This window comes from Amaranthus tricolor, chromosome 14 (assembly GCF_026212465.1).
Source record: "Amaranthus tricolor cultivar Red isolate AtriRed21 chromosome 14, ASM2621246v1, whole genome shotgun sequence".
In the NCBI taxonomy this organism is placed as follows: Eukaryota; Viridiplantae; Streptophyta; class Magnoliopsida; order Caryophyllales; family Amaranthaceae; genus Amaranthus; species Amaranthus tricolor.
This window is the reverse complement of record NC_080060.1, coordinates 1,603,305-1,630,827: the sequence shown is the minus strand read 5'-3', so window position 1 is coordinate 1,630,827 and position 27,523 is coordinate 1,603,305. Positions and strand designations below refer to the sequence as shown.

Here is a 27,523-nt window from a genome sequence, read left to right as displayed (position 1 = left end):
AATTTTCTAGGCATCTTTTACCGATCAATATTAATTAATTTATACGTTAATTACCTAATAATTACAATTATACAGTTAAATATACTCACCATTACAGCTAACCCCAAAACAATTACCTTATGCTGAATAAAATCTACGTAAAATATTATTGGGCTAGGCTTTGGCCAACAATTGAGAAAAATCAGTCATCATTATCATTATATTCAGTGTACCATTTTTATAAAAATTATGATCAAAGTCTGAAAAGGACTATACACATAAAGAAAAATACGACTAAAAAATATCTCAAACGAGAAAACAAGTCTTAAAGATTAATTTAATCCGCAAATCTTTGCGTATCATATATAAAACAATTAAATTGCTACATGGTCAACAACTAGCTAGGACATCCTCAACTATAAATATGTTACCACCTTGAAATTGAGCAACTTAAAAGCATTACACATTTACACTACATATCAAATAAATTCCACATTCTAAAAGAATAAAACAAAGGGGTTTTAAAGGACCTAGAAAGATGTCGGAATGCCCACCAGGTAAAATACTTTTTATGTTTTCAGATATTTGCTAGATTATAATTTTTTCCATTATTGATTATACTTGTAATTTACTTTTTTGCGTATTTTAAAGTAAATTTTAAGTGTCGATATCTCATAGTTAGCATAATAAAAACTATAAAAATAATATATTAAAAGTCAAAACTATAAAAATTATATATTAAAAGTCTTTAGATCAAGACGAATATAACAAGATCTCACATGAATATATTTTGTCTTGAATATATACTTTAAAAATCAAATTTAAATTTCCCTTATAAAATAGAAAAACTTAAAGTGAACAAACAAAAAGGAACGGAGGGAGTATAAACTTATTTTATATACTGCGAACTAATGTGTAAAATGATATAGTTAAGTTGGATCGTGTTTGAATCATCTAATGACATATTTTTAGTAATATTAACTTTTTATAATTTTTAAATATGCACAATATAATATATAAATGATTAAAATATAAAAGATTGAAGTGAGTAAATAATAACAAATACATAATGGAACGTAAGAATTAATTTGTTGTATTTGTGAAAACAATTTGTTATATTACTAATTATATTGTTAAAAATATATATAGGAAAGGATGCGTGGCCAGAACTTGTTTTTGTAGAGGCGGCAGTAGCGGCAATGATAATTGAGAAAGAGAATCCAAATTTGAAGACCCAAAAAATACTTGCGGGTTCACCCAGGATCCTTAATTTTGATTGTACCCGTGTTTGGCTTGATGTTAATATTAATGATATAGTTGTCCAAATTCCCCGCGTTGGCTAATTTATGCAATGCTTATGTGCTCCTTCTATATCATCTCTTCTCAATATTATTATTCTCTAAATATTATTATTATTAGAAGGAGTATATATTAATCTATGTTTTTAGGTTTATGTTTATGTTTATGTTTAAGTAAAAGTTAATGTATTTTGAATTATTGTACCGTTGTACGAAAAAAATATATGTTTTTATGTATTGTCACATACATCATATTCGGTCTCATATATACGTATACATATATATGAGTAGTAGTCTATGTAGTGTGTAGATAATGTGACTTAGTTTTTTCTAAGTACTTGCTATTTGTGTTGGTGATAATAAAAATCTTTATTTATAATTATTTATGGTTGTACATTTGAATTTTAAAATATTAATTAATAAGACGGTCTACAGTAAAACCATTATAATTAGATTGGTTCAATGTACACTGTTTTAAAGTGATTATTTTTAGACTAAAGTCGAATTTAGGAAAACAAAATGCAAATCAAACATCAACAAACACAAAAATTAAATACACCAAATTATTAATTAGCAAATTAATCTGGTCCAATTTTAATGTCAGATTATCCCAAATCGGATCGTATACACCCTACAAAATCACAACAACATCAAATTGTGATGTTATAAAGCTCATTATATTTAAATTTACTTGAACGCTCATTTTCAGTCCTTTTAATTAAAACACGATCAAATCTTACCTTATTCAAGATACAAAACCTTTTTGTCCTTACTAGGTATATTGGGCATGTAAAATAATACAGATTTTGAACCGCTTTCATTTTGGTTGGGCGCTGGATAATGGGTGAATATGGATATAAAAACTCCTACTCGTCAGGCATCTAGGGTTGTGGGTAGTGTTGAGTATATAACATATTCTGGAGCCTTAACCATCATCTTAAGTTTTTGGTTAAGTTGGTTTATTGACATGGTATCAGAAGCCCGAGTGACAAGAAGTCACGACCGAGTTCAAATCTCAACCACCCCTCATTTAAATTGGAATATTTAACGTCGGGTATGAGGAGGATCTATGTTGCATCCGAACTTCTAGCCCTCAAAGGACTCTCGTGTGAGAGGGCGTGTTAAAGTATATAAGATATCCTGGGGCTTTTAATATCAGCTTAAGATTTTGGTTGAGTTTGTTCCTTTACAGATAGGTGGTTGGTAGGGGTGTTAAAATCGGATATCGAATCGATATGAATCCAGATTTCTAGATATTCAATTTTTTGGATGATAAAAATCATGATTCGGTTTCGATCCGAACTAAACTGGACAACTGATTTTTTCTGATCGAATACCAGACATCTGATTTTTAAATTATTTTTTTGGCTTTATAAAAAATTTGCAGATTTTTACACAAAAATATTTAAGTTCATTTCGTTTTCTCTGTTTAACCAAGCTTATAGAACATGGTTGAATATCCAAAAGTCTAATTCAATCAATATAAACAATTTTTTTTATAGAACATTATGTGTCGTGTCGCGACTTGCATTGATGAAACTGATCACAAAATCAGTAGAATAGCCTGAATTAAGGATCCTCGACGGCAAATCTTCTGTTACAGAGCTTTTCATTATGGCCTGTTTTTTCTTCCTTATCCTTACAATGGCATACTCCCTTTTATATCAAAGAAAAATTAGATTATTTTTAAGAAAGTGATGATAAATAAAAAGAGAAAATAAATTATGTAGATGAAATTAAAAGAGAGTTAAAATGTATGAATAAGATTAAAAAAACAATAAATCATTATCTAAAAATAAAAATAATGCAAATTAAGTGAAACGGACTAAAATAAAAATACTACGACTCAATTTAACGGAGTGAGTAATATTAGGTAACAATCATGTCAATCAGTATAACCATTCACGTGCATAAAACCCATAAAATATTATAAAAAAATAATTTTATAACATGCCTAATTGTTGGCAATTTGTCCTTATCCTTACACGTAGCCGGATATTGTAAGTTAATAAAAATACTCTGTTATTCTAATTAAACGTAATTAAATATGTGTTGGTACATGCATCAAAATCCTAAATATATACTATAAGGCCAGTGATCATGTGAATGCTAATCTCTTTGATTAATGGAAGAATCACTTCACATGATGCTTGCTTTAATTAAAAATATTAATAAAATCTTTCTTTAAATTAAGCGAAAGTATATTGTAGGGAGAAATGTCACTATTGATCATGGTCGTTTCAAATCTTAGGTAAGGTAGACATTTGTCTAATGTCCACACCTCAAAAGTGGTTTAATATATCAATCTAACAATGTTGTATGTAGGACGTAGAATACCGTTTGTAAAATTGTATTTTTATTTTTATTGAACATCCATTAAAAATCGAATTCAACCCTTTATAAAATATCAAAAACGACACTATTACAAATTAAAAGAATAATAGTCTACAATGCAACATAAATAAAGTTTAATTATGTACATTATAAAATTTTACACAAATCTTTGAATATAATTTGCCGGGCCATTAATCAATAAACAATTGATCATTATCATGTCATTAAACGAAATATCAATAAAAAATGAGTAAAGATAATATTAATTTGATTCGTTCTTTAAATATATTCTAGGCGTCTTTTACCGAATAATATCAATTAATTTACACGTCAATCATCAAACAACTATAACAATAGCTCCAACAATCGGACAGATATCAATCAAAAATCATCATCTAGTTTATGCCGCTAATAGAAATTAGCGCCTTTTGTGAACGAATATTTCATATGAGACGGATAATATTATAGTTTTTCTCAATATGCGCTTAATATTTGATCTATTTAAGGTCATAATTAATATATTTAATATTAAAATTAATTTTTTATTAAGTTATATATAAGTAATCATATATAATTAATCATTTTAAGGTCTAAATTAATCATTTTTAGATCAAAATTGAAAATTTTTATAACAAAGCAGTCATGAACTCTTGATATTCTAAGAACATTCATTGAATCAACTGACAAACATAACTTGAGATTGACATTTCCTCTGCCTTAACATCCAGGTTAAGCAAACACTACATCTACAACTTTATTTTTAAGTCAATTATGAACATAAATTGTTGGGGGAATAGCGGTACCACTATTATTGATCGATGATTAAAGAACACAAGTAATCTTATGTTCCATCCTTCCATTAGAACCATCATGTTGCATCGAATTAGAGTACTTGTACTATACAATGTTTTGACACTATTGTTGATAGTGTTATTGATCATTCATTTGTTGTTTGAAATTCATCCATAGAATAATACCATTTTATTACCTCCGTTCTAAAATTGCGGAAAAAGAACCATAGTTAGGTCAAATTGATTATTTTAACGTTAAAATTAATCACTTTTAGGTCAAAAGGAAATTTTTTATTTTAATTGATTGATCTATTTAAGATTTACTTTTAGTTGAAATTGATACTTTAAGGTCAAAATTAAATTTTTATTCTTTAATTTCTAGAAGGCTGACTATTTTTATTTTTCTATTATTGGTTTTTGGACAGGCCCATAGTGACAGTCTCAATATAAGACCGTCTCTCTCAAATTTTTGTGTAGAAAATATGTAAAAAGCCGAAGAGTAATAAAAGACAACAAACGTAACTATACCATAAAGGAGGGTGTGACGAGCAGAGCATCTCCCAATAGCAGAAAGCAAAACAAGTGTTATAGATTAATTTAATGAGCAAATCTTTGCGTATCATATTAAAAACAATTAAATTGTACAAAGAAATTGATTTCTGTAATTACATTAATTGTTTTAGCTTAAGTTATTCAACGTAGACCACATTATAAAAGGCAAGTCCAAGTTGAAGGTGATCATATTAACCTAATACCTGATTTTGTGTCTATCTAAACTCTTACACTTTCATACTATCCATTGCTACATAAATTATGTCTTCCATTTGCCAAGATGAATCATCAGGTAACATGTCTTCCATTTGGCAGAGAAGTAAATATTGTCTTTTTTTTACTTAATCCATACACATCATTTTTAATTACATTTAAATTTTCTAAAAAGCCTTATTACTTCTGCTTTGGGTTTTTAAGAGTCCTATATAATCTCCATTTAATTTACTGATAATTTCTAGGGTAATTTTATAGTGGTTGTCTAATTGGCTAACCAATTTCAACCATTAATGTATTTCATTTTAACCATTGATTTTTCATAATTTTTAAAAATAATTAATTAAATAAATTACTTTAAAATAGCAAATGACTTTAATTATTTTATTACTTAAACACATTAAATAACCACAGATAATCTTAAACTTAATATATAGAAATGTATGTTTTATAAGTTTTTTATTTTATGAATTTTATTATAGTGTTTGGTTTGAAAGCTAATAATCACTATAATATTAATACGCTTAATATCGACACAAAATCCTGGGTGAGACCGTCTCACTTGTGAGACGCTACTTATTAGGCCAGCTCAATTATATATATATATATATATATATATATATATATATATATATATATATATATATATATATATATATATATATATATATATATTTACCAATTTCACAAATTAAAATGTCAATTTCAAGAGTTAAAAGACCAATTTGAAGACTTAATAGACCAATTTCTAGAATTTGAAATTGACATTTTAAGTCATGAAATTTGACAATTTCAACACTTAAAAGGTCACTTCATAATTCCTATACTTAAAAGACCAATTTAAAAACATTGGGCCTAAGCGAAGTGCACGACTTAGGCAGTCTCACAAGAGAGTATCTGTAATATTGTATCTTATATTCTTCTCTAGCTCTCTTCACATTGTTAGTGAATTAACCACGTTAAATATGTGTATGATATTTATCGTTTTTGATAAGACTTTAGTATATTACTAATAATAATTATGATTTTAAAAATATATAGGGAAGCAAATGTGGCCAGAACTTGTTGGCGTAGAGGCGAATACAGCAGCAATGATAATTGAGAAAGAAAATCCAAATGTGAAGACTCAGATCGTGCTTGCGGGTTCCCCCATAATCCTTAATATTGATTGTACCCGTGTTTGGCTTTTTGTTAATATTAAGAATATAGTTGTTGAAATTCCCCGGGTTGGCTAATTCATGGAATGCTTATGTGCTACCTATTATATATGTGCTCCTTCCAAATAAATTTCCATATTTATTATCATTATTATTCTCAAAATTATTAATATAATAATAATAATAATAATAATAATAACTATTATTATCTGAAGGGGCACATATCAATTTATGTTTGTGTTTTATATTTATGTTTAATTCAAAGTTATGTATTATGAATTAATGTCATAATAATATTTGGTTAAAGTTGTTATATACTTGCTAATTTTATCTCTGATGTAGATATTGAGCGACTCTTTATTAATAATCAAGTATTATTCAAAAAAAATATATATTATGAATCAATGTAGTATTGTATGAAGAAAAAAATATGTTTTATCCATCGTTACATACATGATATTTGATATCATATATACATATACATATATATGAGTAATCTATGGAGATGCGACTTTGTCTTTTTTTTTTTTTTTTAAGTATTTGCTACTTGTGTTGATAATAAAAGAATCTTTATAATGATTTATGGTTGTATTTTTAAAGTTTTAAATATATTATCAATTTTGTAGTACCTACAATATTTTATTTTTCGAGAATTGAGGATTAAGAAACAAAAATAAAAATACACGTATATATTTGTCTATTAAAAACTCATAAGAACAAACATTTTAGATTTTATGATACTAAAGATAGTTGAAATAATACATTAATAATTGCATTGCTAGTCATTTTCATAGATTCGGATTTATTATCCATAATATTAATAACTAATTTAACTCGAATATGTATTCTGCACGTACATGATAAATTATAAGAATGTACATGAACGAATGAACTATGATGGGAGTTGATATTTTCACGTACAAATTTACTTTTTTTTTATGAATTCACGGTACAATGTATTAGGGAGAAGCATATCTTTTATTAAAGATATTCGTTAATTGATTTTAATTTATGAAGCGAGATTAATTGATTTGTTTCTATTTTGTTGTTTGAAATTACCTTAAGTTTCGTGAGATTAATAACAAATTCCCAAAAGTCAAATAAGACGATCTCATAGTGAGACCAGTATTATTGAGCTCACCCAATGTATATTTACAATCTTAAAGTGTTTACTTATAATTTTAAATTGGTTACTTTATATAGTCTTAAAATAATTAACTATAGCCTTTATGTGATCACTTAAAATTTTATAATGACAATCAACAACTAGAGCAGCAGTAATGACAAATTAAGCTATACATCGATCAAAGATTATCTTTAGATAAACAGCCGCTCTATTGAGAGACCGTCTCTCTGAAAGATGTCTCTCAGGCCCAATCCATTAAAGTTTTATTGCTACTCATATTCTACATTTTCCTTTATGGGTCGACCCAATCAGAGACCGTCTCTCACAGAAATTTGTGAATTACTAATTAGCTGTGATATAATGGGGCAAATTCTAGAAGACAAGAGAGTGTTTACTAAAAAGCTGAGATATAATGATCTTATATACTCCCTCCCTTATTTTTTTTCTTCTCGTTTACTTTTTGCACTGTTTTCAAAATGAATTTTAAACATTAATATCTCTAAATATACATAATAAAAAAATATATAAAATATAATAAAAAGGTATATATTTAAACAAATCTAATATTTAAATAAATCTAACGAGATCTCATATGAATATATTTTATCTACTACATATGTCTCAAAAACGTTGATCAAATTTCTTTTTCCTTAAGGTAGACTATTCCAAACATAGCTCTATTTTAGTACGCCTAATGAGCATGTTAATTTTATTTGATGCTAAAATTCAAATTTAAATCCAGTCAATATACTAAATTTAACGCAAAATAATTCCTTAAAAATAATAATATCGATTTAGTTTACACTATAATAATTAGACTTTCAAAAGGTAAAATAATACTCCATTCATAATGGACTAAATTAAAAATCTATATATTCTAAAGTATCCTTTTTTCAATCCTAACAGGAAAACCACCTTGCATTTTAGAAGTCAAATGAGGAACATAAACTGGTTGACAACCATCTTCCACCACCGGAACCACCCGAAACCTCTCCAAGACACCGGAAACCACCCTTTTCATCTGCAAGAACGCCATGTCCTTTCCAAGACAAACCCGAGGCCCGGCTTGAAAAACCGGGTACAAATATGGATCTTTCGCCACAAACCTCCACTTCCTACACCCATTTTCTGCTTCATCCTGTACTTGCAGCCATCTTTCGGGCCTGTATTCAGCCCAATCACACCCCCAAATACTTTCCATCCTACCCATAACATAAGGCACATAAGCAACCCACATACCCTTTTCGACGTACGTGCCATCTGGCAGCACATCATTGGCTGTAGCCTCTTTCACATCCACAGGAACAGGTGGGTAAAGCCTCATACTTTCACACAATGCAGCATGTGTATAAACCATGTCTTTAACTTCATCAAAAACAGAGTTTTTTTCTGTTTTTTTTCTGTTAATCTCGAATAAAATCTCGTTATCGACACGAATGTTGTCATGTAGGAGCCAGAAAAACCATGTTAAAGCAGCTGATGTGGTGTCGCGACCTGCAAGGATGAAACTGATCACAAAATCAGTCACAAATTTCTCATTAGAATAGCCTGAATTTAGGACCCTTGATAGTAAATCATCTGTTACAGAGTTTTTCATCATGCCCTGTTTTTTCTTCCTTATAATGGTATTAACAAAGCTATGAATCACATTAATGGCTTCTTTTAGCTGTTTTTCTGACCCAATATTGAAAAATCTTTGAATTTTCCATGAATTTTTGAAAAATGTTCTTGCTCTTTGACTACTAATCATCACAGCTTCTTCAAATGCAATAGCAAATTGGGATTTTGGTAAAGAAGGTAACAAAAATTCAGGGTCATACCCAAATGCAATCTTGCAAATATTATCAAATGCAAATCTTTTAAGTATGTCTTGAAGATCAAGGATTTTGTGATTTTGGGTAGCATCTAATAAGATTGGGATCAATCTATTCGAAATTTCGAGATCAACAACATTTTCTACAAACTTTCTTAAAGATTTGGTGTTGAATTCATGGCTAGCAATTTGTCTTTGAGATTTCCACAATTCATTATCAACATTGAATATGCCATCTCCTAGAAGGTCTTTTAGAATGGTTTTTTGGTAAGGACCCTTTTGGTAAATGGAAAATTTAGTCTTGAGGATGTGTTTTACATTGGTGGGGTTAGATGTGTCGATGCTCCGCCACCCGAATGGGTGGTGGATGACAAAGGTGTTGGTTGGGGAGTTTAGAAGAAGGGTTGAGAACCATTGGAATCTTTCATGTTTGTGTTGGTATATGGCAATTAAGTGGCCTATTATTGGGTAAGATTTTGGGAATTTTATGTTTGTAGATTGGTTAGATTGTGTTGTTGGGGAAGAGAAAAGCTTGAAAATGAAGATTATAAGTAACAATGGAAAGATTAGCAAAATGGAAGGAAGGAACAATTTGTTGAGCTCAAACATGACTTGAGGTTTTATGGAGATAGTTTTGAGAATCTTTGAGTTATCCTTAAATCAATATATGGGAGACTAGATCTTCTTGAGTCAAAAATAAAATCATATAATGAACCTTCATTTCTTTTCATAAGATGTAGACATGTGGCATTGTACGAAATCAATGGTTGAGATTTATCATATTAGAAATTAGTTATAATGCAAATATTACAAATCATCGTCATCATAGTTGGTGTATTCTTTTTATAAAAGTTATAACGTTTGAGAAAGACTAGAAAAATGACATACCATACCATTATGAAGGAAGTTATGATTAGACCAGTGAACCCTCGAATTGAGAAATACTGCAAACAAAACAACTAACAAAATAAGACAAGATCAGTAGATATGGTCAAATGCAGTCGACATAAAGAGATAGAGGTTGTTTGCTAAATGATTTTTGGTTTGATTTTTTTTATTTACTTTTAATATTTGGCATTTAGGTTGGTCAAAATAGTTAAAAAATACTCTTATTTGATAATTGAATTATAAAAAAATTCTCTAAACAACTGACTTATACAATAGTTTTATGTTTGTTGGCCCATTTGTCCTTTAATAAACATCAAAAGCCGACACCTAATTTTAAACAACTCTCTAAATAGATGATTTATCCACTTAATTTAAAAACCAACAAAAATAATATATATTTTCAGTTTGCCAAAAAAGTCAACTAAAAAATCAATGGCAAACAGTCAATAAACTATTATTCATTTGTTAAACAACTTTAAAATATTCGATATGCATAAATTGGTCACGGATGACCCAAACATAAGGAGAATACTAGTCAAGTCAAGCAAAAGACAAGCACAAAAGCAAAATACGAGGACAATCATACTAGTTAAAATCCGTAATACACCAATGGTTCAAGATCGGCCCACACTAACATTTGTCCATTTGGTGGAAAAATCAAAATAAAAAAATGTATTATGATAAAAAATTTTATAAATGAGATGAAAAGTTAAGTTAAATGAGTATATGAAAATCAAAGAAATATATAGAGATTATAATTTTGACCTATTGAGGTGTATTATTGACAATTTTACAAATAATTTTGTTTTGGTTCATGTTGTTGGGATAAATGTTGTAATAAACTGCTTATTCAGGCGGCATATTTGTATCATTAAGAACTTTTTAGTGTTACTTTATTTTAAATTGAGCTATTTTGTATACGATCGGTTCCGAGTAATTCTAGTGCTTCACACTGTCCAATTCTGATTTGACACTAAAATAAAACCAAATCAAAAAATTTTGTCTAGAAACTTTTTAAGCTAAATCAGATCGTTTTACACGCCGAACCGCAATGGAAACGCCCTCGAACAATGTCTGGTGGTCCAATTTACAATTTTAACTAATTCGATAAGATATTTTGTTGCTTAATTACCCCTTCAAACTTTGTATATTATGAAGTTATCATTATGATAAAGCCAACAAAAAAAGTGTTTAGCAAGAAAGATGAGCGGTGGATTATATATTATACTTCTCTTTCATATTTTACAACATTCACTAGGTTATTTTATGATTAATGATATAAAAATATATAAAACAAAAAAATATTTTTATTAAAATGCAATTTTACAATTTGGTTCGGTTTGAAAATTTCAAAAATCATACAAAATCGTGATAATTATTAAGTTTTAAAAAATATATAAAATATGCCCTAACACTATCACCAGCAAATAATGATTTGACTTTTAAAGTCAAGTCGTAAAATTATTTTCTATTTCAAGTAATTTTTGTATTAATTACATTACTCAAATCAAGTAGAAGCCAAATCTAGGTCGTTATAACTTATGAGTTAAGATCCCGTTTACTATATTAGTTAAGATCACCAAATGAATTTAAATACGAAAACTCATGTGTTAAATTAGGTTGATTCAACGAGTTAAATTCATTTAAATTATATTTCAAACTAGTTAAATGTAGTACAAAAATATACTTCGAAATAGTTAAATTAAGTATAAGATAACCTAATTACTCAACCTTCTTCTAATTAAAAAAATAGAATAAATATCACATATAATTATTGTGATATAAGAGAAGAGATTACTAAGAGTTCAAGTATTGTAGAGTAGTTCTTTGATGTGTATTTATTTATTCTTCTACTATAGAGGATATGCTAATAAAATGCATATTTATGAAGTCCTTCATTTTGATATCGATATTATTCATCGTTCAAGTTTATTTTATATATTCTAGACTTGTAGCTAATATGCAAGATAAAATATAGGCAAGTGAGATTTTATTTGAATCGTCTAATTGCACATTTTTCATAATATTAACTTTTTAAAATTTTTAGATATACGTAGTTTAATACATAAATGACAAAATAACATATTGGTATGCGTAAAAAGTTAAATGTAGCAATTATAGTGAAATAGATGAAGTATTATTTATATACTACACGTCTATACCAGCGATATTTATTTTTATTCTTATTCTTATTGGTCGATTATCACTTTAATTCGTTCACTAAAGCTATAATACCATACCATTTCACTTATATTAATTAACAATAATAACCTAATAGTAATTGAAGTAAGGAATTTTAAAATTAATAAATAAAAAATATATATTTATAAATCCATATCCCCCTAACAAATTCACAATTAAGTCGAGGGTAAATAAGGGAAAGCAATGACCAATAAAAGAATGAAGAATTGGATGACCCAAATTACCCCCTTTTACAAAATTGGTGTAATGCCCTAAAAAAATTCATCTTTGAAACGCCCACAAATCTTGCTCATCTCTTTTCTGCCCTTTTGCCCCTGCAAATAATCTCTTCCCATTCTCTACCCTCATACTCATTTAAAGGTTTCTCCTTCCTTATAATTTTGTGTGCCCGCCAAATTTCATGTTTTTATGTCTTTCTTATTCTTCTATTAATCCCTTCTGCAATTACACTAGTTTTTTCATATCTTTGATCTCTGATTTTTGTTTAATTAATGGCTCATTGTATTTGTTTTTCAACTCTGCAGGTGTTTTTTGAGGTGGGTTTTCAAGAGTTGGAAGATTTCAGCAGTTTCAACTAAAATCCAGATCAAGAATTGGGTGTTTTTCTTGTTTCTGCTTCGAAAAATTTGAATTTCTAAGTATTTTTCAATTCTGCAGGTGTTTGTGAGGTGGGTTCATAAAATTGGAATCTTTCAGCAGTTTCAGTTAAAGTCCAGATCAGGAATTGGGTGATTTTTCTATTTATGCTTCTGTAATTGACAATTTTAGGTATTTTTCTTAGCCCTCCATTGAGGTTTTCCATTTACTGCTTTTGTATTGTGGTATGGCTTAAATTTGAAAATTATTTTGGGAATTGGTTGGGTGCTTTATTGTTCGATTGGGGTTGTGAAATTCCTGCTTTGTATTGAATCCTTAACTTCTTTAGATCATATGTTATGCTGTGTAATTAAGTATGAAACTTCTTACTCTAGTTGATTAGTATTTGAATTTTTTCAGCTGCATTTGCTGGAATCTAGTCTTGCAGTTGAATTTTAGGAATTGGCTGGCTGTTGCTCCACGATTTTGATTGAACAAGATTTGAGGAGCTGAATTTCTAGGTCTAATTGGGCTGTTCTTATTGAGAGTGATGTGAAGGAGTGATTCTCATAATTAGTGTGAGTGAGTTTGATTGCCTACACCATTTTAATGGAAAATCGTGATCTTATCGAGTCAAATCATAGTATCCCAATTGTGAAGCAAGAATTTGGATTTTATCATAGTCATGATTTTATTCTAAGTCAGAATCATGATTTGGAGCATGAGAATTCATTACCTATAGGAGAGAATCACGGCCTTGGTCTAGGTTTGGATAATGACGATGCACATGATTTGAGCATAGAACATGATCGTAGCCACAATTTGACTATAAGCCAGATTGATGAGCATAACATGAGTCCGTTGCAACTAGTCAATGGTGAATATGATGACGGAGATGCATATGTCCATGAAGATGAGGTTGGATCGAATATGGGCTCTAATGAACAACAAGTAGTTGATGAAGATAATGTTGATGCAGAGGATCATGATCATCAGTTGGCTGTTACCGATGAGGATCGTAAGTTAGATGCATTAGATACTCGTGATTTAGATGTTAGCCTAGAGCTGCAAGTCGATGGTACTCAAGAGATGACTACTATTCCTGCTTCGGAGTATGAAGTTCAAGAGCCTGAATTCATTTACTCCTCTCCTATAGTGCTGTCACAATCCCTTGTTCCAGCGCCTAACCATGACTTGTATGTGGGACAAGAATTTTCCGATGTGCAAAGTTGTCGAAGGGCACTTAGAGACGCAGCCATTGCGCTTCACTTTGAGATACAAACGGTCAAATCTGATAAAACCCGTTTCACAGCCAAATGTGTCAATGAGGGATGCCCTTGGAGGATACATGCTGCTAAGCTTCCTGGTGTTCCGACATTCTCGATCCGAACTCTGAATAATAATCACACATGTGAGGGTTTGACTCATCTTGGCCATCAACAAGCGACTGTAGAATGGGTTGCTAATTCTGTCGAGCAGCAACTTCGGGAAAATCCAAATTGCAAGCCGAAGGAGATACTGGAAGAGATTCATCGAGTACATGGAATCGCTTTATCGTACAAACAAGCTTGGAGAGGGAAAGAACGTATCATGGCTGCTGTCCGTGGATCATTTGAGGAAGGCTACCGCCTCCTTCCTCAGTATGCAGAGCAGATTCAGCGAACAAATCCAGGGAGTATTGCAAAAGTTTATGGAAATCCCGAGGATGGTTGTTTCCAACGATTGTTTGTGTCATTTCAAGCATCGATTTTCGGTTTTCTTAATGGGTGTCGTCCCCTTCTTGGACTTGATAAGATCTCCTTGAAGAGCAAATACCTAGGTACCTTGCTTCTTGCCGCCGGTTATGATGGTGACGGAGCTTTATTCCCTCTCGCATTTGGCGTGATTGATGAGGAAACCGATGAAAATTGGATGTGGTTCCTCTCCGAGTTGCATAATCTGCTTGAGTTAAACACGGAAAATATGCCGAGGCTCACTATATTGTCGAATAGGAAAAGGGGTATAATCGATGGGGTGGACGCAAATTTCCCCACTGCATTCCACGGGTTCTGTATGCAACATCTTAGTGAAAATTTCCGCAAAGAGTTCAACAATACCATGCTGGTTAATCTTTTCATGGAAGCTGCTTGTGCCCTTACTGTCATCGAGTACGAGACCAAAATTCTCGAGATTGAGGAGATTTCAGCCGATGCAGCCTTTTGGATCAGACAGATCCCACCTCACTTATGGGCAACTGCATGTTTCGAAGGGACACGATTAGGCCATATGACAGCAAGTATGGTGGAATTAGTCACCCCTTGGATTCTCGAAGCTTCTACTCTTCCAATCGTTCAGATGATGGAGAATATAAGAAGGCAGCTAATGACTTGGTTCAATGAACGGCGTGAAGCGAGTATGCAATGGACAAGCACACTAGTACCAAACGCGGAAAAACAGGTGGCGGATGCCCTAGAACAAGCTCGGAGTTACCAAGTTCTCCGAGCTAACGAAGCTGAATTCGAAGTTATATCCCATGACGGGACTAACATTGTCGACATCAGAAATCGCTGTTGCCTTTGTCATGGATGGCAGGCATACGGGTTGCCTTGTGCTCATGCAGTAGCCGCTCTACTTTCATGTAGACAAAATGTTCACCGGTTTGCTGAAAGCTGTTTCACGGTTGCTACTTACAGAAAGGCGTACTCTCAGACCATTCACCCTATACCCGATAAGACATTATGGAATGAGAGCAATACTGGTGGTGTTCCCGATATCATCATACATCCGCCAAAATCACTTCGGCCACCGCCTCGGCCCAGGAAAAAGCGAGCTCGACCAGAAGACCGAGGAGGACCTGTGAAACGGGTTGTGCATTGTAGTCGCTGCAACCAAACGGGACATTTTAGGACTACTTGTGCTGCTCCTATCTAGATGTTTTCATTTGTATCATCTAATGCTTCTATGTAAGTTACGATTTGATATACTTCACGCAGTTCTAATACAATGAGTTCAGAGGAATTTCGATTATCGAAGTGCACATATATTCGGAGAAATTTCTGTTCGAACGTAACAGTTAGTCAGTTACCTCTTATGATTGTCCAAGTTTAGCAACTTAGCCTATATTTGTTACTTGGTTTAATTTCTTTTATGATGAAAAGTTATCAGGTGTTACTTGGTTTAACTTAGCCCAGGAACTTCGATCAAATTTTCGAAGGCGAAATTTGACTTTATGCTGTCTGTAGAGCTACCATTATGAAATCCTAGTGCAAAAACAAGGAGTTATCCTGCATGTCGGCTGTGCTGTAAAGTTATCAACAATAAATCGTTATTTTCCATGCTATAAAGGTGAAAAACCCACATTTTGAATCATTTCTTGATATATCTCACACTTTCAGCGAATATTTGGGCACATCACCATGTTTAGAACAATACCGCAAAATTAGGAAATCAACTATCTTAATTCTGACTGTCAGACTCAAATTATCACTTGTACTCCCTCCATCCCTATGAAATTGCATCATTTGATTTAATTATGTGAGAACTTTTGGACTCAAATGATGCTATTTCAATGGGGACAAAGTATAACATTATTAATTTTTGTTTATTTTACAGTTTTCAGAAAAATGTTAATGCCTAAAAATAAGTAAATTAAACTAAATAAAGAGCAAAATGCTCTACCAGTCTTAGTACAGTGCAATCAAATTACTTTGTATATGCCCAGAATCTCCTCTAAGTGCTCAGACTTCGATGATGCTAGTGTGACTATGTCTTGAATGTCAAAATTTCCTAATTTATCGGAGCGATTCCAACAATTAGTTGAGAAAATCAAGAGCAAAATGTTCTACCAATCTTAGTAAAAGGAAGGAAGTGTAATTCCTTGTGCTACAATCTACCTGCAGGCTGCAAGTATGGGCTATGTAACACATCAGATTAAAGCTCTTTGTTGTTATAATGTGAAAGACTGGTTTTGGGCAATCATGAATGACACTCAAGCTTCGTGACACTTATACTCACTTAGACTACTATTTAGGCACTAGTATAGTAATTCAACATATTTTGTGTCACTACTAAACATAGTATTTTAATCATTACCTCCAAACCTATTTAGTTCTTCTCCAAGATATATATTAGGTTGATCAATTTTTTACAAATTCTATTTTTGTTTGTTTTACTTTGTCGGCTACATTCCTTGTGTAAAATATCCTATATATTATAACTTTGGGTGTTATGGTTATTAGCTTTTTAGTTGGCTTTTGGTTTGTTGGTTGGTTAAACAGACAAAAAAAGTGTTTGATAAATGGCTTTTAAAGCAGTTGATAAGCTAGCTTTTAAGCCATAAAAAAAGGTTGCTCTAGCTAACTTTTTTTTGTTGGTTTTTGCTTATTGGCTCATTTTTTCTCTAATAAACAGCCAACAGTCAATACTCAAATTTACCAAAAATCTATGCAAACAGCTAGCTTTTTAGCTGACTTAAAAGCCAATAAAAATAACTAACATTTTTAGCTGGTCAAACAAGCCAACTTAAAAGCCAATAAAAATAACTAACATTTTTAGTTGGTCAAACAAGCCAACTTAAAACGCCAACAACCAACAACCAATTGTGAAACACCCTTTTATATATAAGGTTGAAGCCCACTTGATATAAATTGAAGCATAAACATCGCATAATAGTTATTATATAAAATCACTTCCTAAAAAGAAAAGAAATAACCAAGTCATGAGGCAATTTCACAATATTTTCATCGCATCTTTTTTAATTTTAATAATAAATTTCTAATAACTAGTTTTTTATTTTTCCTTTATAAAATACTAGTTATAAATTTCTAACTACTTATAAATTTTCATCTTAAATGTTATATTTAGATTGTACACTTTACATGTAGTAATATTTAAAAATTATAAAAAGTTAATATTAATAAAATATATATTAAAATGAACCAAATAAAATTAAATAAAATCCCATAATAAAACAAATGAGATATTTGAATAAAATTAGAGGTAGTAGGCTATTAGCAGCGATCTAATGGAGTAAGTAATAACTATGGTGTGCTGTTATCTTTGACTTCTAATTAAATGGTGTAGAGCATAGAAGCATCCCATAATAATAACTGTAAGAGGAAATTTTTGAGTATAATACATAATGTTTCTCTATTTTTTAAGTTATAAATATAAATAACAAACATAAATAATACGAATAATACTATTTCTCTATTTTTTAAGTTATAAATATAAATAACAGAGATAGATAATAAGAATAATACTATTTATATTATGTTTGTGCAACTTATCCATTATTTTATAGGTCTCTCTTTATTTGGGAGTTTAAATTAATTGGCGCATTTTTCCTATTCTCTCCCTCAACGAGATACAGGTATGATATCTATGCTACTTCTCTTCGGACTCTTATTTTGTGCGGAACATTGGGCAGGTGATCATCACCATAATTTATATTGTTCCACTTTTCCCATTTTGTGTAGACCACCATTCTATCTTTAAAAAGGGTTTGAAAGAGAGATTAAGCTTGGGTCTTAAGCTTGGCATCAAATTCTATTACTATATATGCTTCCCCTATTCATGAAGGTTTTTCATCTCCACCTCTTTACTCAAAAGTGATGTAAAAAGATGTATGCTTTATTTGGAGAATCAAAAGAATATATAAATTTGAATTTATTAGGATGTAATAAATATGAGTATATAACATAAATAGTCTAATACTATTAGAATTAATTCTTTAAATATTATCTATCAATGTCAAGAAATTTATACAACAATTATGTTCATAATCCAAAATAAATCATTGTGAGTAATTGTTGCTAACAAAAACTAAATTTCATTCAAGCCTTAAAATTTATACTAAAGTTTAGCAAGCATTTAAATAAAAAGGGAAAGATTATTTTTCTCATACAAATCTTGTGATGGTATTCATATGAACCAATCAAAGAACATACTTTGAATGTGAATTGGGCATAAATTTTTTAGGAGTGGTAGAAAGTTGACTATAACATTTGCTTTCAAGTGTCCCAAATAAAAGAAGGAACCTATTCAACTTTTCCTCCCATAAAATTAATGTTATATTCTTACGTATATATAAAGGAATTCTATTGAAACTTTAGTTCATGCTTATAATCCATGGACAAACCATCAAATAAAAAACTTATTTTCATTTTCTTTCTTTCTCTCTCTCTCTCTCGCAATACCTTCTTCCTTAGCTTATTCATAAGCATGGTTGAGGGGAATGTTGTCTGGTGCGAAATTATTCATGTATCAATTTTTTACGTGAATGATTTCGGACCAGGCTTCATTCCCCTCAACATAGACATGCTGAAATTAAAATATTCAGATTTTTAAGAAGATTTAAATGTATGCAAGCTTTAAGTCGTACTATTAACAAGCAAAACAAAGTAAGTCCAACGCATGTTTTGTAATTAAGGTTATGATATTGTGTTTATTGTTACTTAATTACTTTTGCTAGAAATTGTATATATAATTCTTGCTAATTAAATGTTTTTATCAATGTTTTTCTTTGTTCAGGTAATTCAAAACTGCTTTATGCATGTTCATCTTTTAATCTGGTCAAAAACAGATAATTCAGTTAAGGTGTGAATATATGACTAATATTACATTTGGTTTTTTTATTAAATAATAATAGTATTATTTATGGGTTTGCATTATTTATTTGGATTTGTTATTTGTACGTGTTAGATTTTCCAGAACATGTGAACATTTGCTGGCAAAGGTTGAACTGTTGAATGAATGAATTTTAGATAAAAGTGAGTGATCACTTTTGAGCTTCAGGTTTATTCTCCTAATGTTGAAGTATTATTATTGTCAAATGTTAATAATTTATATTTGTTATATTTTTAATTTATGTATAGAGCGCATTTCATAATGAAATTGTCTCATACTCATTTTATAAACTTGAGAAGTAACTCCTATTATTATAAATTGGTTTAAATATATTATTTATTCATGGAAAAGTTTGTTTATAGGAGCTTAATCTAATTTAGTTTGACTTTAAAATTATGAAAGTCAAAGACATTTCTTAAATTATTGTTTTCAGCTGGAACATATAAGTTTTTATCATTGAAAGAAACAAAATAATGTGGTTAGAAAAAAAAATTAAAAGAAATATTAGGGATGGCAATGGGTATTGGACCCAACCCGAATCCGTGGATCCGTATCTATTTTTACGGATTTGGATCCTTAAAAAATGGACCCGGCGGATCCGGGTCGGGTCCGGATTTGGATCTGAGAAAAATACCTAGACCCGAACCCATTTTATTTTTTTATATATTAATTTTATTAAATATATATAATTTTCTAATTCTAATTTTTCCTCCCAGACTCCAATACTCCCCCTGTAAGCCCAGGCACTCACGAATCAGGTGCACTTGATATATTTTCTAATTCTAATTTGCAATAAAGCTATATTTATAGACTAATGATAATAAATTATTATCATTAGTCTATAAATATAGCTTTATTGCAAATTTACAATCTCAACACCATTCAAAAATACAAAAAAAAAAAAGCAAAAACAAGTCAGACTCGTTTTGGATCCGAATCCAGTACTGGATCCGCAGTATCCACGGATCCGAATCTGGGTCTAGCAAAAATGGACCCGCGGATCCGAGTCCGAATCTGAATCCTGTTCTTGAAAACGGATTTGGATCCGGGTCCACCTGGACCCAGTCCAAATCCGACCCGTTGCCATCCCTAATCGTACATATATATACTTATATATTTGACTTTTTAGTTTTGACCAATAATAATATTAGAATTTATATTTTCAATAACCAACTACACCAAAACAAGCTTCGCTACCATAGTCCATAAATATACTATGGTATAAACATACTCGCTCCTTTTTCATTTTAAAGTCCGTTACAATTGTTGGCTTTAAGCAATTAAAAATAAACTAAATATAATATAGTATAATATCACAAATTTTTCTCATATAAAACAATTGTATTTTAAAAACAGTTTTAAATTGGCTAAATAGTCCAGTCAAACCAATTAAAACGTCTGCTTTGAACATTAAAACACTCACTTTTTGAATTTCAGATATGTATCACAATGAGACAATCTACAAGATTTACGTTATATTAAATACAAAATGTAAAGAATGTTACGGTCTAAATATGATGGGCTCATGTCATAATATAGTTGAATATATTATGTATCGATAAAATATGATCGTAAATATTGCACATGCCCAGAGGCGAGAACATCCCCTATGGTTCATCCTACAAAGGAAATCAAGTACATTAACATGAGCATGATATTAAGAAGACAGCAAAGGCATGTATGTAATGTCAAAGTACAAGCAACTTCTCACAAAATTGCAGTGCTTCAAGTCTTTGGATACAACAACAATATCAGTCCAAATATGAATTCTGCTCGCACATTATAATTCTGCAAATGTTCATTGTTCAAAGTACACAATCTTATCTTATCCCAAGACCATAAAAGTTTTCGTTCTTTTAAGCCGATTCATTTTCAAGTTTAAATTAATTGATGTTAAAATTATGTTATTTTCGGCTTTCATTTAAGTTTATTGTCTCTGTCTTTCTAACTTTGTAACACTTTAAATTGTTTTATAATACTTCTTATTAAATCGTTTCTTTTTCTATCTTACAAGTCTTAACCAATATGTTCTTTCATTTAATAAGGTCACCAAACTGAGTATTGCAAAATAAGGTTGACAAAGGAAATAATCAATATTTGTCACATTTTAGTGTTATTACTGTTTATTTAGGTTATGTGCATGACACACATTAAGAAGAAAAAAACATTAAGTTTATTATGTTAAAAAAAAAATAGAAGCATAATCTTGCATATTTCTCAGAATATTGTTCAAAAAACAAATAATACCAATTTATGCTATTAGAAAAAGGTAATTCCCATCATACCATTAAGGACAATTTTTTTAAAAAAATTAACTAAAAAATATGTCGTTAATAGCAATAAGCATATTGCTATTTCATTCAGCAATATGTTTTTAGGAATGAAAATCATATCACTAATGTTAAATAGGCCTATATTAAAATATATAACTATTTTGACATAATAATATATTTTATTTTTTATTTTTAATTTTGTCCTAAATGGACTATATAATGAGAATTATTTTCACTGATAATGTAAAATTGAAATTATTTATTTTATTGAACGATTATTTAGGACAATAAATTCATATATAAATGAAAATTATAATTTTGGATGAAACAATCATAACCTCCTATTATTAAAACATGCCAAATTGCAACCATCTATAGCAAAATCCTTAACATCAATAATTCTAACACACCATCAAATTTCGGCACATCAAGATTTAAAATCCTGGTCAGATCGTGTCATTGTGGGTCAGGCTAGATTGGGCTATGTGCCTGACGGAACATATACAGACACATATTATACCGACTACCCTTAAATAATGACTCGTGATATGGCATAAGCGCATTGGTTGTTATACAGGATACAGCACATGTCTACATAAGCTCAATGGGTTGTGTTGTGGCCCTTGGGTTTTGTCTAATCTACATGCAAGTATGAATGCACAATACAAATGCCATGTTTACAGTACCTAAACATAGTGTCAAATACAAAAATTGAAATGCCCTACCAAACAAAAGATTATTGACATTTGACGGAGACAAAATTGATTTATTAGTAAGACACAATCGAACGGTTTTGAAAAATTGTTAATGTGGAAATATTTGCATTGTGATTTAATGTTGTGTTTTTATTGTGTCTGCCTTTTAGGCTTCTTGTAAATTTGAAAAGTAATCTCGTGCTTTGTCAAATCACAACAAAGGTATGCAATATCAAAAATATTATGTATAATTTATTTTTCAAGGGATTTAAAATGTATTAAAAACACTTAGAATTTTTAAGAGTTTACATCCATTGCATTTTTATCTTTCCCTTGATAGTTTAATAGTATTTGTATGAATGTATTAAAGTAATCACTTACAATTTAAAACTGATCAATTAGAGAAATGAACTAATTATCTGAATCCGTCTTATGGTAAGACGAACTCATACAAGACAAGCCAAAAAATATTATACATACATACGTAAAAAAAAAAAATTAAAATAATTAAATAAAATTGACTAACATACACACACCACTTGTCACATTTAGAAGAATTAAATTGCAACCAAAAACGATTTGCATGGCAAAGAGTAATATTTTCCACTAATCATTCCTCTGATTTGCCAATTGCCATCCCTACACAAATGATTATTCTCTCTCCTCAATCCATCCAATCAATCAGAAAAATGCAGCAAGGTAAGATCCGTAAACATAAATCATCAAAAATTAGTTTTAGCAATGTATATTATTCTTCTTCAATGGCAATATTAACCTTCATAATTACTTATCTTTATGGCATCCTTTCCTACAAGTCTCATAACAATTCTCAATGTCATCAATCCTCAGATGGGTATGGAAAATCTATTTTCGCGATCCTTTTCGTGTCGTCCGTTGGGTTAATTGTCGCTGCGGCCGCTTACTATAATCAACGCCACCTTATGTATAAAAAACTCGTCCCTCGGATCAAATATGATCGCTCTAAGAGGGTGGTGAAACTCGAGCGATTTTCCCATTATGTAGGTAAATTACTAAGTTGTATCTTCTTGATCCAATACGAACTCGTAATCTCGTTATTTTTCATACAATGTGACTAGAAGTTTTTGCAAACGTCTCATATGATCATATCATATGGGCAGCTAGGCAATTAGGATTTTCGGATAGAAGGCTTTGCCCACAGCTCAACAAATTGGCATCAGATTATATACAAAAAAGAGAGGGATGGGAGGAAACCATATACTCCATTTTCACCCAAGATCCAGATTGTGATTCGCTCTTCATCAAGCTTGTCGAGGAAATTGAACGATGCATCCTCAGTTACTTCGCCTTCCATTGGAGTTTTGCAGAAATCGCCCTCAAACAGGCAATCAATTGAGCCCAATGCCCTACAGAAAAGAGAGCAATTTTTTTGTATTAATATTTATGTCTTACTAAACAATGAATCTTAATTTATCAATATAAATTTCAGGTGATGCAAGGACCAGAACCAGAGCCAAAAAAGAAGCTTAAGCATATATTGCTAGCAGCATCAAGGCAAGTTACCAAAAATTGCATCAAATGAAACGTAACATGAGAATGATATTAACTAATTAATTTATTTATTACATTTACCATATTCAGATATTCTCTCTATCTCATTGACTTTGTTACATATACTATAAAAAGTTGTCACATTGAAGATGCAAATGTTGCAAACTCAATGGAACGGAGGACTATAATGAATAAAATTAAGCTAACTAATGGAAATTGAGAAATATGTCATAGAAAGGAGGGGAAGGATTGATTTTTTTCCTGCAATATGATGAATGCAGGGAGAAGACGATTGAGAGAGTGACCAAAGACTTGAAGGTGGCTAGAGTATTTACCACATTGGTACAAGAGATGAAAGCAATTGGACTCGCTCAACCGAGACCAGAGATTGATGAGTCTGAATGTACGGACGTGATGGCGCCAGTGGCTTTCAAGGATAGAAGTCCAGTTCTCCTTTTCATGGGAGGTGGAATGGGCGCTGGAAAGAGTACTGTGCTTAAAGACATTCTCATTGAGTATGTACACCTCTTCATTTATGCATGAATCCTGAAAATAAATTTGACTTAAAAGTATTATTATCGTACAATTTGATCATAATTGATGTTTACATTTCTCCTAATACCAGTACTATGAAGTAATACTTGTTTTCTGCAACTCCAAAAATGTGCCATTTGGTCACCCACAATTCTTTTTAAGTATCATTTTGCCAAGAAGCTTAGAAAAAAAAGATCCTTAATACAATTTGATCATGCTTAGATAAAGAAATTTTATCAACCATTTAAGATCGATTGTTCAACCAAGTATTGAAACCTTTATGAACTAACCCTGTGATCTCAATCATCCATGTAGACCATTTTGGCAAGAAGCATCAGGGCAGGCAGTTGTCATAGAAGCAGATGCTTTCAAAGAAACAGATTTATTTTATAAAGCCCTTAGCTCCCGGGGCCATCATGATGCAGTACACACTGCAGAACTGGTAATCATCTTCTCCCCTCACTAGACCTTCATTTCATGTACATCAGTAAAAGACTTACCTGCAGATATCTTTTAGTTAGAAGGGATCGAGTGATCATACAATTCCTTATACTATACACAAATGTACTAAAACTCATCATCAGTTTTTAAACCACCTACAGTTATGCCAGAGTACTTCAAACAAATAAGCAGGGAATGAAGGAACCAAAAATGCTCCTGATTCAATATATAGATTTAAACTCCAAAGCCCAAATTATTATCCATCTCCAACTATTGTGAAAGAAACCAGAAATCATATCATTTCTCATGGTTTATTCCTTGAATTTTCTGAAGTGAAAGGATTCCGCCTTGAGTTTTTACAGTCATGTCTAAATCTCACAGAATAAAACCTTGAAACATCAAAGTGTGTGCGAACTTCCTAGTTACTAGGCTAACACCAACCACCAGTGACCAGTGACCAATCAACTCTAAAATTTCCTGTTCTAGTACTGTATGTTTAATAATATGATAATTTTGGTTGAGATTCAAATTCAAGCAGGTTCATCAATCATCAGCAGACGCAGCGGCTTCAGTGCTTGTGACAGCACTGAATGAGGGCCGGGATGTTATCATGGACGGCACACTATCTTGGCTGCCCTTTGTGGTGCAGACAATAACTATGGCCAGGAATGTCCACCGTAAAAGGTACCGAATGGGGCCTGGATATCATGTGGCTAAAGATGGAACTGTCACAGAAAGCTATTGGGAACAAATGGATGACGAAGAGGATGAACAAACCAACATCAAAAAAAGAAGACCATACCGAATAGAATTGGTTGGTGTCGTTTGTGATGCCTATTTAGCTGTGATTAGAGGCATAAGGTAAGCATTTACAGCACTGTTCTTTGAAATAACAACCATCAGTCAACTGTACATTTACGGAACTCTGATGAACTACAGCTGAAATATTCATACCCAGTTGTTCATGAGTACCAGTGATGGGGAGTTTCTCGCAAATAATAATGTCGAACTGTATGTAATGATAGACATTATGCAAACAACTGAAAAAAAAAACATGGGAAAGGGGACTGAACCTGAATATGCTTACATACAATCTGCATTGTGATTGATTTTTCTGTCCATCCTTTTAATTCTCTTCCGAAACCAGAGACAGCCCCCTCCATAAGTTGCTCTTCATAAAATAGCAAATTGATTATACAGTCATAATCAAGTGAAGTAAATGAATCATTTTACACTATACTTGCAGAAGGGCTATCATATGTGGAAGAGGTGTAAGGGTGAGTTCACAGCTAAAATCTCACAAAAGATTTGCAAATGCATTTCCACATTATTGCCAACTTGTAGACCAGGCCAGGTTGTACAGCACGAATGCTTTGGAAGGGCCACCGAAGGTACTATATTTCATACATTTTCTTTCTATGGATTTTCAAATTACTTTCAAGTCCCAGATAAAACTATCCAAGAAACTTGCACCAAAAAGTATGGAACCAAATCCCACCCCTAATAAAAATTGTTACAACTGACAACAGTTGAGATCATCATCATTTAACATTGTATGTATCTGTCTCACTGCAAGTTCCGCTAGGTCCCATATTTACACACTAGGTCCTGGGCAGAACCACTCGTCCATCTTAAAATGTTTCTTTATCCCCAACTAGTCTTAGTGCATGAATTGACCAGACTCAGAGATCACACATTCAACAAAGCACAAGAAGTGTACCAACAACCGTTTAATGTCTACATGCTGTCAGCTACATTGCTGGAGAGCTTCCTGATCAACATTTGTTTAGATATATAGATAGAATCATACTAAAGAATATTATTTTCTAAAGCTGATAGGATGGAAGGACAGAGACAAGACCCTACTTGTTGATCCAGAGGAATTCAAGTGTATGAAGTTAGTTGCAGATTTGAACGAGGATGCAGACAACATTTATGAACTTTACAAGAGACCAAACCCAGCATGCCAAGACGGATCTATATGGAACGACATAGTATCATCACCGTCAAGGGTAAATGTGCAGCAGGAACTGAAGTACTCAATACAAAGAGTAGAAAGGTCAATTGCAACAGCAAAGGACCGGAGCATCATCAAAAATGTATGAGAGCCAGAACTGAATCCTATGAGGATGAAAGCCAAAGTACATTACCCGCCTCTAATTTGAATTTCTCAAACCAGGGATTTGTTCGGCATAGTCAAAAATATGTTTAAATTTATATGTAGATATCAAGGAAATCAATTAGATTTTACAGCTGCTGCATAATTTTGGGGTTATAGAGATGAATAGAGCACAAAAAGCAGCCTGCTGTTTACAGTGCAGTTCAAACAAGTAGCACACGCTGACAACTAAACCAATTAAACATACGCATACATCTCCAAATTCCAAACTAGATAACTTGCACTTAACATATAAAAACAAAATACATCAATACCACACAATTTTCAAATAACTTGTACCAAAACAATGTCACCTTCATCTTTTGATGTTTTCAAATAAAACATCCACAAAATTTT

At 31.4% G+C, this 27,523-nt stretch overlaps 4 protein-coding genes and 2 long non-coding RNA genes across 8 annotated transcripts; 4 read left to right on the top strand and 2 right to left on the bottom strand.

Annotated features, from left to right (window-relative positions):
- Nucleotides 1-5,118: 5,118 nt before the first annotated feature.
- LOC130799849 (inhibitor of trypsin and hageman factor-like) lies at nucleotides 5,119-6,482 on the top strand. The gene is made up of 2 exons (XM_057663110.1): nucleotides 5,119-5,246; nucleotides 6,209-6,482. The coding sequence occupies exons 1-2, from the start codon at nucleotides 5,216-5,218 to the stop codon at nucleotides 6,400-6,402; spliced, it is 225 nt and encodes a 74-aa protein (XP_057519093.1). The 5' UTR covers nucleotides 5,119-5,215; the 3' UTR covers nucleotides 6,403-6,482.
- A 1,723-nt stretch (nucleotides 6,483-8,205) lies between these two features.
- Nucleotides 8,206-9,927, bottom strand: LOC130800120 (cytochrome P450 94A2-like). The gene has a single exon (XM_057663475.1). The coding sequence runs from the start codon at nucleotides 9,870-9,872 to the stop codon at nucleotides 8,328-8,330; it is 1,545 nt and encodes a 514-aa protein (XP_057519458.1). The 5' UTR covers nucleotides 9,873-9,927; the 3' UTR covers nucleotides 8,206-8,327.
- A 2,645-nt stretch (nucleotides 9,928-12,572) lies between these two features.
- LOC130799817 (uncharacterized) lies at nucleotides 12,573-15,935 on the top strand. 2 transcript variants are annotated; one of them, XM_057663059.1, is made up of 4 exons: nucleotides 12,573-12,713; nucleotides 12,878-12,889; nucleotides 13,011-13,121; nucleotides 13,350-15,935. In XM_057663059.1, the coding sequence occupies exon 4, from the start codon at nucleotides 13,539-13,541 to the stop codon at nucleotides 15,837-15,839; it is 2,301 nt and encodes a 766-aa protein (XP_057519042.1). In that variant the 5' UTR covers nucleotides 12,573-12,713; nucleotides 12,878-12,889; nucleotides 13,011-13,121; nucleotides 13,350-13,538; the 3' UTR covers nucleotides 15,840-15,935. The 2 variants fall into 2 exon arrangements, with proteins under 2 accessions (XP_057519042.1, XP_057519045.1); XM_057663062.1 differs by lacking the exon at nucleotides 12,573-12,713 and having other exon boundaries at nucleotides 12,735-12,889.
- Nucleotides 15,936-19,026: 3,091 nt separating this feature from the next.
- On the top strand, nucleotides 19,027-21,526 carry LOC130799707 (uncharacterized). The gene is made up of 3 exons (XR_009039326.1): nucleotides 19,027-19,309; nucleotides 19,440-19,505; nucleotides 19,611-21,526. It is a non-coding gene; the product is annotated as an uncharacterized LOC130799707 (long non-coding RNA).
- Nucleotides 21,527-23,005: 1,479 nt separating this feature from the next.
- On the top strand, nucleotides 23,006-27,225 carry LOC130800383 (calmodulin calcium-dependent NAD kinase-like). Its single transcript, XM_057663870.1, has 8 exons — nucleotides 23,006-23,526; nucleotides 23,643-23,866; nucleotides 23,972-24,036; nucleotides 24,315-24,548; nucleotides 24,883-25,009; nucleotides 25,547-25,869; nucleotides 26,255-26,399; nucleotides 26,841-27,225. Exons 1-8 carry the CDS (start codon nucleotides 23,151-23,153, stop codon nucleotides 27,111-27,113), a joined length of 1,767 nt encoding a protein of 588 aa, XP_057519853.1. The 5' UTR covers nucleotides 23,006-23,150; the 3' UTR covers nucleotides 27,114-27,225.
- On the bottom strand, nucleotides 23,749-26,282 carry LOC130800385 (uncharacterized). 2 transcript variants are annotated; one of them, XR_009039411.1, is made up of 4 exons: nucleotides 26,082-26,282; nucleotides 24,858-25,067; nucleotides 24,369-24,579; nucleotides 23,749-23,888 (listed from the first exon to the last, which is right to left on the bottom strand). It is a non-coding gene; the product is annotated as an uncharacterized LOC130800385 (long non-coding RNA). The 2 variants fall into 2 exon arrangements; XR_009039412.1 differs by having other exon boundaries at nucleotides 26,100-26,282.
- Nucleotides 27,226-27,523: the final 298 nt, after the last annotated feature.

Excerpts from the sequence above, each read along its gene's own strand:
- LOC130800120 (XM_057663475.1), bottom strand. The coding sequence starts at position 9,872 with ATGTTTGAGCTCAACAAATTGTTCCTTCCTTCCATTTTGCTAATCTTT.
- LOC130799817 (XM_057663059.1), top strand. The coding sequence starts at position 13,539 with ATGGAAAATCGTGATCTTATCGAGTCAAATCATAGTATCCCAATTGTG.
- LOC130799849 (XM_057663110.1), top strand. The coding sequence starts at position 5,216 with ATGTCTTCCATTTGCCAAGATGAATCATCAG. Across the intron at positions 5,247-6,208 it reads TTGCCAAGATGAATCATCAG|GGAAGCAAATGTGGCCAGAA; the intron begins GTAACATGTCTT and ends AAAAATATATAG.
- LOC130800383 (XM_057663870.1), top strand. The coding sequence starts at position 23,151 with ATGATTATTCTCTCTCCTCAATCCATCCAATCAATCAGAAAAATGCAG. Across the intron at positions 24,549-24,882 it reads CTTAAAGACATTCTCATTGA|ACCATTTTGGCAAGAAGCAT; the intron begins GTATGTACACCT and ends TCATCCATGTAG. Across the intron at positions 25,010-25,546 it reads CAGTACACACTGCAGAACTG|GTTCATCAATCATCAGCAGA; the intron begins GTAATCATCTTC and ends AAATTCAAGCAG.